The 9,963-nt window shown below is 40.5% G+C and overlaps 1 protein-coding gene across 1 annotated transcript in view; it reads left to right on the top strand.

Moving 5' to 3' along the window:
* The first annotated feature begins 6,068 nt into the window (after positions 1-6,068).
* LOC100544946 (pinopsin-like) overlaps positions 6,069-9,963 on the top strand; it is a 72,253-nt gene continuing 68,358 nt past the window's right edge. The window contains exon 1 of the mRNA XM_031557657.1: positions 6,069-6,780. Within this exon, the coding sequence (XP_031413517.1) occupies positions 6,444-6,780 (337 nt within the window). The 5' untranslated portion in view covers positions 6,069-6,443. The remainder of the gene's footprint in view (positions 6,781-9,963) is intronic.

The following is a 9,963-nucleotide window of genomic DNA, read 5'->3' on the forward strand; positions in this document are numbered from 1 at the left end:
TGAATCAAGCATGTAACTGCCCAATGATTTCTTTGTGCTGATGACATGATACAACATACTTTTTAAAAACTTCCAAGTTGGTAACTAATAAATGGCAGCAGGTACATTTCTGATTTATTTCATTCAACCATTCTTGGTTTATTTCACAAAGGAGCTTAATGTACGCTGAATTTTTGAGCAAAATATTGTTATTAACACAATAAGTGACACCTAAGGGTTCTCCATTAAGCCTTCACAGCATCGTTTTTGCTTGGCTCTTTAACAACAGGAGCACCAGTTTGTCCATCTTTAAGCCTGAGGAGGTGAAAAAGCTGACAAGCGTGACTAAACAGGCCAACACAATTACTTTCCAGGTTTTACCTGTGGTCTGTGAATCTAAGGCTCTTTAGAAGCCCAGCAAGAACCACGGCTATGAGATGTTTGAGGGATACTCCAGAATATTTTTCTTCCAGTATCTTTATCCAGTGATTCATTCCCTGTGGGCTTCTTTTTCTTTTTTTTCTTCTCTTTTTCTTTCTATATAAAAAGCAGAGCAGAAGCACAAAAGAGCAGTTGTAGACAGCAGTAGTAAGAGAAAGCGCTGTATTGCAGAGCTGTCAAGCCATGTGCTATTTCTATTTCTGAAAACGGGTTTCAGCACGCAGTAACTCAGCGCCTGTTCGATCTGCGGTGCAAAGAACACAGCGCGGAAAACAAGAGGAGCACAAGAGAAGAGACCCCTATAACAGGGAGGAGGCAGCGGGGAGGCGGCTCCCACGATGTTGGCTGCCCCTTCTCTGCCCATCGCCTCTGACCCGCTGTCTGCCCCTCTATTCCAAAGTTGCGTCTTTGTTCCCAGCCTGGGAAAGGACGAGGAGGAGGAGGAGGACGAGGAGGAGACAGAAGGCGGGGCGAACCCTCCGCTTTCACCCGGTGGAAAGCGAGCATCGTTCCGCCAGCAGCCCCGTAAGCCGCCGCTTCCCGAGCGCGGAGCATCGCCCTGGGCTCGCCGCCTGAGCTGGACACAGGTGGGGGTTGACGTGATGTGGTTGTTCTGCGTGCTGGATGCGGGTGGGTTCTCTGCTTTTCCGTGTCGTTCTCACAAAGAAGCGTCAAAAGTTTGTTAGAACAGGAATTTCTGTGGGAAAATGCACATCGGAGGGCTTGCTTTAGTTTTTAAAACACCAGCTAAAAGTAGCTTCTACTTTTCTTCTACGCTGTTTTCCCGATCAGAATTTTCACTCGAGTCAACACTGTAACTCAAAGGTGGTGAACCTTGTCGTGTGTATATTCTGTGTTGTGTTGGTTTTGTTCTCATGTTTGTCCTTTTTCATAACTGCAAATTGCTGTGAGTATGTCGGTGAGCCTGCATGAAGGGGTATTCACACAGGCAGGGGGTTCTGGATCTGAGAGATACTCAAACTCCCAGAGCATGGAGCTTCCTCTCTTTCTTTATCACTTCTCAAGTCCTGCAATGTGATTTATGGCACAGAGAGCACAGTTCAGAAGAGATCATAGAATTGTTTGAGTTGGAGACCTTTAAAGATCTTCTTATCCAACTTCCCTGCAATGAACAGGGACACCTGCAGCTATTGTAGGGTGCTCAGAGCTCAGTCCAACCCGACCCAGTCAGAGATGGGAATAGAGTGTTGTCTTCAGTGCTTTGAGGTCCCTTACCACTTCCCTTCTTTCAAATCTGAAAACAAAAACAAACAAACAAAAACAAAAAACCAACAAAAACCAACTATTTGAAGTAATTTGATTACGGATGCTTCTCATTAAAGACAGCGCAGTTCCACATTGGAAGTCAGGGTGTAGTGTACACAAACTTAAACTTAGTCCTGTTCCTTCACCCCCACACGCAATGAAACTAAGCACCGCACACCCATGGTTTAGACATCGTGTCTGGCAGTGTATACCCACTTCATAACATTTCAGCTTTGAGATTTGTCGTTGAGATAACTATGAATAGTTTTGAAATGATAACTGTTGAGTAGCAAGCTAAGCTCATAAATGAAGGAAAACCTCTTATAAAATTGATTTTAATGTTAACAACAGTCTGATTAAATCTGTGTGCACATCTGTAAGTGATTTTTGAGCTATATCAGAAGAGAATAACATAAATGTAAGAGAGTAATGTAATTTCTTATCAAAGTTATTTTGAAGTTTCATTTTATTAATCTTACACAAATTGATGTGCTGTTAAACATCGAAAGTAAATTAAACAATATTTTTGACATGCTGCACAACTTTGCAAGGGATGATGATCAAGAATCTGCCAATAGAAATAAAGAACGAGTTCATTTAAAAAAAAATCTGAAACCCCTGAAGCTTGTATGTCCTACGCACTGTTCAGTTATGCTTATTTTTGGTCAAAGAGGAGGTGGAAAAGCAGCTTCACTGGTGTAGGTTATCGCTCACACTAATGTGTGTTGGCAAGTGCAAACATAAGCTGGACACTCTTAGTACCAGTGCCTATATTTTCAGAATATAACATCTGAGATAACATCTTTTGAAACACTTTTTTTTTTTTTCCTGACAGCTTCAGAGAGTCGTGCAAGCATTGATGGGTGTCTGTTTTGCTGTATCTTTAGATTACTAATGTCAGAATTGGTTATCAAAGCCTTTAATAACTGGTGATATTAAACGAACTTTGGTCATGTTTCACCTGGCTGTACGTTTTGTATCACTTTTGGTATGTTTTCAGTCCCACATGAAGTATTTCAAGGAGATAATCTGATGCTCATTTATTTGTTTCAAATACAACTGTAGCTTTTACGTATTTATTTAAGTAGAATTAGGAGGAGTAGATGGGTTTTGGCACTGGATGATCCTCAGGTGAGTCTGTTTGGGGCGTCCTGCTGGAGCTTAGAGACTGGCAGTGCAGCAGGTCACCAGTAAGACAGCATAAAGCAAGCAGCGCATCTAGAGGAGAAAGAAAACAAGTGAAGCTTCAAGCGTGCAAGCCCATCTTCAGGTGGTTTTCAGGAATGCTTGTTAGCACCAACTAGATGCTAATATTAGGTAAGAACTAGACCAGTTCTTTCAGGGGATGTGTATGGGAGTTTGGTGTCTATTGAAATCTGAATTTGGCTTATTTTTTATTCAAAGGTGTGAAACCTTAGCACTTCTTACTACTACTGAGTTCTTTTTCTGCAAAAGGCTTGCACACAGTCCAGATCTTCAGGTGTTTCTCTCTGCACACTCCTGTCTCTTCAGCTCTTCCAAGACTTTTCAGACCATACCTTAGTGTGTCCTTTCAGTCATCTTTCAGTTTCAAATGGCCATGGTTTGACCATGTCTCAGTTCACATGGTGTGTCTTACCTTTATAAAAAGATATGTTACACTGATACACTAGGCACTGCTCCTCTTCTCTGAGCACCAAGGTCAGAGGACAGGACAGAACCCATTGCACTGAAGCCAGATACATTGCAGGCTGCCCCTTCCAAGCTCCTGTCCTGTGGTTAGAGGAGAAAGAATCATAGAATGGTTCGGGTAGGAAGGGACCTCAAAACCATCTAGTTTGAGCACCATGATCTAGCTGTAGGTGTCCCTGTTTGTTGCAGGGGAGTTGGACTAGATGGCCTTTAAGGATCTCTTCCAACTCAGTTGAATCTGTGATTCGACGATTCCTGCCCATGGGCAGGGCTGCCCCCCACCAGCTCAGGCTGCCCAGGGCCCCATCCAACCTGACCTTGAGCACCTCCAGGGATTGGGCACCACAGCTTCTCTGGGCAGCGGTGCCAGCACCTCACCACTGTTTGAGTAATAATTTCTTCCAAATATCTAATCTAAATCTACCCATTATTGGTTTAAAGCCCTTGTTCTATCACTACACTCACTGATAATCACAACACTCCATGATTAAGGGGAAAAATCTGGGTTTTGTCTGGACGCTTGGCGTAGAACTGAATTGCAGTCAGCTGAATGCTACCCAGAGAATAAATGTCTCTGGATACAAACTCTGCAAAAATGAATGTTTAATATATCTTTAAAAATGTGTGTAGAATCATAGAATCACCAAGGCTGGAAAAGATCCCCAACATCATCCAGTCTAACCATCTACCTACCACAAATATTTCCCCACTAAACCATGTCCCTCAGTACAACATCTAACACATATATGTGTATTTAGTAACTGTGTATGAAAGACCTATATATCATTGTTTATATTTTGATGTTAATAGAGATCATGTATGTAAAGTTACTCATATTTTTTAAGGGGATTGTAGCCTTTGTCTAACGAGTGGTGCTTTAATGATAATATTATCCTGCAGTAATTCAAACCCTTGGCCTGTGATTATTCTGGTGAATGTAATTCCCACATAGAAACATTTATGATGGCACACTGTAATCTTTGCTACAGATTATCTAGGCATAACCAATTCAGTTTTGGGGAGAAAAAATTGCATCTGTGCAAATTAATCTGTGTAAATCAGACTTAAGTCTCTCCAAATTTTGACGCCAGATTCAGCATTATGGTTTTGAGAGGAGCAGATACGACTGACCTTACTTAAATTCCTCAATAAACAGCCACATGCAAACAGATTAGGCAAAATTGTCTTAGAAATAGTGGGAAAAAAAAATAGTAATAGCTAGGGCATAAGGAGGATTATTAAAAAGGAAATCTACAAATGACAGTAGAGAGAGAATTTCAAGTGCTCTTCCTGTTAGATATGCCACTTGAAACCCTTACCAATCTAAATTACCTTTCCTTAATGGGGGGGGGGGGGGAGGAGGTGGGGGGGAGGTGGAAAACATCAGCTTTTTGAGTACTGAGTGGCCAATCTGAAGGTTTGCAAAATGTACGTAATATTTTCATCGTTTACCCATCACAAGACAGACAGTCTATGTTCCGAATTGCAACAATATCTTTGCCACAGTGACTTTGTGAAATTAGGGAAATAGTAATAACAAATACTTGCAACAGACATTCACCATGTCAGAAAGCTGTGATTGAAGAAGCAAAACAAACCGCTGTATCTTCAGTAAACCCTAATGAGCTCTCAGCTTTCCAATTGGTTAACACATCATTTGTTTACTTACTTTCACAAGACAGCTTGCAAAAAGCAACGGTTTGGAGTAATGTAGAAGATGCCACATTTTGAAATGTGTCTAATTATGTCTCCTGAAAGAAAAGATTTTGTGTTTTTAGCTATGTATTATGCATTTTGTTCCAAGCAGTGAGAATTTCAATGTATTCCAATCTCCATTTTTATAGCAGCATTGATGCAGAATTTGCCTGCAACCATGCGGGAAGCTGGCTAACCAGTTACACATCCACATTAAGCATGCTGCTGTTGCTTCACAAAATACACACACACTGCATTCACTGCGTGTGGCTATACAAATTCATGTTTGTGGTGGGAGAGAGATGTGAAGCTCTGGGTGTTTGTCTGCTTTGTAAATAATGAAGGAGCACACCTGTCCACTGGTAGATGTGGGAGAAGTGGAATTGATATCACAGCTTTGCCAACCTTTACAAGCACCTGAGAGCTGCAGAGACTGCAATTGAAATTATTCTTTCTGGACAGAGAAATACTTTCTCCTTCTGAAAAATTTGGTTGTAATTAAATTCTAGCCAAGACTAAAACTTCACCTGGTGGATTAACTTGGCACAGAAGATGATACAGATTTCTCCTCTGGAAAGCTATGGTGAAAGACAGGTATAGCAAGGATTTTTCTCCTCTGAGGAACCTTACTAGAAAGGTTTGACCAGCCTTTTCCATGCTAAACTGAGAACTGGGGATGAACTGTTTAGAATAGCCAAGGGAACTTCCATGAACTGATATTTCTGTTGAAAATCAGAGTGAAAACTGTAAAGACAGAAATCTTTGTTGAAGTTCAAATAGGGAGATGATGTAATTAAATCATATACTGACTTTGGTCTTAATATAGGAAGCGTTGTTTTGCTTTTACCATTTTTATTAGATAGGGAGGTTGGCAGCTTTGCCTGTGGCAAGGGGGTTGGAACTTGATGATCCTTGAGGTCCCTTCCAACCCAAGCCATTCTATGATTCCATGATTCTGTGATTCTATGATTCGTTTTCTCTTTCTTTTTTTTCTTTTTACTTTTTTTTTCCAGAGTTACATGTTACTAGAAGAAACAACAGTAGCTGCCGTTGGTAGGAGGGTTTCCCATTTGCTCTGAAGGAGGCCATGTTGAAGCACCTTCTTAAGACACCTTCCAGTCTGAGTGTCAAAAAAGATCATCTAAGATGATCAGATTTTTTAAAAATAAAGACGAATTTGAGGTCATTGCTTGGTTTTCATGCCCTGGAGCCACATGCAGATCTGATCACTGAAAGGTAATGCAGGAAAATATTCCTCAGCTGAGTGAAGATTGCAAGAATCCTGAAATTGTTTGACCTGTAATGGGGGAATGCTTCTGTGAAACTGCCAGAGGACTTCAGCATACAGCATCTGGTGTCTCTGCCCTCACCTACCTGTGGCAAAGTCCAAAATGAACAACACTTGGACATATAACCTGAGCTTTGGTGCACCTACAGATCCTGTTGAGCCAAGAGCTGGACTCTCACGAAATGGGCACACAGTAGTGGCTGTTTTTCTTGGATTTATCTTGTTTTTTGGTTTCCTGAATAACTTGATTGTCCTCATCCTCTTCTGCAAGTTTAAAACCCTCCGTAACCCTGTCAACATGCTCCTCCTGAACATCAGTATCAGTGACATGTTAGTCTGCATCTCAGGCACTACCCTGAGTTTTGCATCTAACATCCATGGCAAATGGATTGGAGGGGAGCATGGTTGTAGGTGGTATGGCTTTGTCAATTCCTGCTTTGGTAAGAGTTCAATGATAATTCTCTTATTCTATTCTTTTCAACAGAGGTGAATGAAGCAACTCAGTGAGTTAGCTGCTGTATGGTTAAAAAGAGTGATGCTTTGGTTTCCTTGTTACAGTAAAACAGAAGTGAAGTTCATGGTGTAAAACATTTTAACTGAAGGCTTTATAAAAGAGCAGAGAGCTGACAAATATTCCTTAACATATCCAATTCTTTAAATGACTTATTTAAGAGCTAAAAATGGCATCTACAAAGAGGAATTCGTTCTGGAATAAGGAATTAGAACAGTGTCTGAACATACGTTGCACTTTCCTCTTTTTCAAGAAAATCTGTGCCAACAGTAAACAGTCCCTTCAGCACTGCTTCTATCACAAAAAAAGCCTCATGAAAGTCCTCCATGTGTCATTTGTAATTATTGATCTATAGCATGAATTCCCTTTTGTCCAGATAATAACAGTTTTTTACCATTAGATGCTTTCCGTTCTCCCCCAGAGCAAAATCTTTATTTGAAAATTACACAATGCAGATTCAATAACAAATTAAGTCATGGGACTAGATGTCAGGAATACTCAAAGTGTGCATCAATGCTGTAGATAAATAGTATCTTTGCATCCTTTTTCTGTGCAGATAAAACATTTCCCTCAACAAGCTTTTGCTGTATTAGATTTACATTCTTAAGTTAAAATTATTATATTATTTAAATTATGAAAAAGATAAAACAAAAAAAAAAAACAATAGTCAGACAACAGCCATTGTCCTTCCAAGGTGGCTGATCATTTTTATGATTGCACCACCAAACAGCAATGCTTGGTGCATTTATTCCTGTATCCAAATAGATCTGCTAAGACATGATCTGTCCTGTAGCTTTTTGTCTAGACATGACTCTCACCCAGACTGCAGGACCCAGTCTGTCTTGCACCCTTTGTTTCAATGACATGTAGGCCACTGGGGCAAGGCTGAGTACACCCAAAGGTCTTCTCCCACTGATGCTGGAGTGTGTCTCATACTGGTGCTTTGCCCAAGCAGCACTTCATCAACCCTTGCTGTAGAGTCAGAATATAGATCCAAACTCCTGTTTTCTATCTGAATTGTAAACTCTTGCTGTTTCCAACAGTGTACCCTTGTCTGGTACTCTTCCCTTCCACAAACTGTGCTTCACTAGTAACAGTTATCTCAACCTGGCAGTTTCCCATGGGAAGCTCCTGCTTTGCCCAAAGTTGTATAATATAAAAGCACAGTCTTTAGGTATCCAAAATAAACTCCATTATCAGCAACACCATGGCTTGGTTTTGGAGGGTGGTGATTTGTTTTAATCTGTGCAGATCTAAAATAATGTGTTTCTTTTCCATTTTTGTGAGCACTGCAGAAGACTCCTGGTCTCTTAGCTGTCTGGAGCTTTAGCAAATAGCTTCGTCAAAGTAACTTTGTAGAAATATATTCACGTGGGAGGCACAAGGGTTTTGGATATATTCCCAAATGTTTGGTGTTCTGTCTTTATCACTGCAGGAAGAACACAGAGCTGAATGGTTCAGTCACTAGTTTTCTCAGAGAGGGAAAGTTTAGGGCTGGGTTGTCTCCATCCTCTAATTTACCCTCATGTTTTATAATTAAGGAAAGGGATGGGAAGATAACACTTGAATTGAGAAGAAAGAAAAATATGTGCTTAGGGAATTAGAAAAAACATATGTTGGAGGAGTCTTTTTGAGCCTGTTGGACATGGCTTCTCCTATGATACCAGTGTGTTCCCATCCCAGTTACTGCGGACTCAAAACAGCCTGCCTGCTGGCAATTACTGAACTGTGCACATGGAAACTTTTCCTAACAGTGTTGAAGACGTTCTTTCGCAATTCCTTTTACGAAGCCTTGCAACACTCACAACTAATAGAGCATAAAGGGCATTCTGAAGAAGTTCCTGCAGAACTGTAATTAAAAAATGTTCTCTGGAAAATAATATGAGCAAAAGCAAATAATACTAGCAGGTGGCTTAACATTCACACATCTCTATGGACAGCTTATGTCTGTAGATAAATACCATTGTTCATACATTTTCTTGAAATTATGAACTATGTGCTAAAGAAGAGCTAATGCAGGTGTGCAACAGGCTGATAGCATTTCAGTTCTTCACAGTGCCTGAAAACAAAATTCCTAAGTGTATGATTCTTTTGCATCTCATGTGTGTGTCAAGCACTACAGACTGAGAGCTGAATATCTGAACATCTTAGGGACACGCTAATGGTTAATTTTTTTCACAGAATTTGGAAAATGATCTGAAAGACATGTGTGTTTTGAATCTTCCCCCCCCCTTTTCTGAGACTTTCAGATATTAATGGTAAAGGGAAATAAACAAAAGCAACATCTTATTCATTCGTTTCCTTGTCTTCCGTAAAAATTAGCAGTGATTCAGGTACTTGAGAGGAGGAAAAGTAAGTATATTCTCTATCATAAGCTGGTGGTGTAAGACCTCACAGTGTAATTACAGAAGATAAGGAAATAAATGTTTGTCAGCAAGATGAGTTTCTGACACCAATGTAGTCCAATTTAGGTCACAGCCTTTGTATTGATCAACATGGATATGTTGTGAGTGACAAAGTGGATCAGATTTATAAACGTAATTGCAACAACTATGAATAATACAAAATAATGGCTACAATATAAAAGACTACACTATAAAAGGAACATGTGTGAGCACATTATATGTGACGAAGAAGGAGACCATTTATTTGTACTGTTAACACTTATTTGCAATCCTTTAGCTATGCTTCTAAAAAGTTGTATGCTTTCCATTAACTGAAAATTACCATACTCTCCGTTGTGCCTTCTGCCTTATTTTGGCCTGTCAGAACTCAGAGGAGTGGCCCTAATGCTCAGGATCCATAAAGAGAGTCATGTTGTAGGAAAGAAGTGAAGTTAAACATTTCAGAGAAGAGAAGGCTCTGTAGAGACCCTTCCAATATTTGAAGGGAGTGTATAAACGGGGAGAACGGCTGTTTACAAGGGTGGATAGAGATAGGACAAGTGGGAATGGTTTTAAAATGAGACAGGGGAGGTTTAGGTTAGATATTAGGAAGAATTTTTTCACTCAGAGGGTGGTGACACACTGGAATAGGTTGCCCAAGGAGGCTGTAGATGCCCCATCCCTGGAGGCATTCAAGGCCAGGCTGGATGTGGCTCTGGGCAGCCTGG

Source organism: Meleagris gallopavo, chromosome 1 (genome assembly GCF_000146605.3).
Source record: "Meleagris gallopavo isolate NT-WF06-2002-E0010 breed Aviagen turkey brand Nicholas breeding stock chromosome 1, Turkey_5.1, whole genome shotgun sequence".
Lineage (NCBI taxonomy): Eukaryota > Metazoa > Chordata > Aves > Galliformes > Phasianidae > Meleagris > Meleagris gallopavo.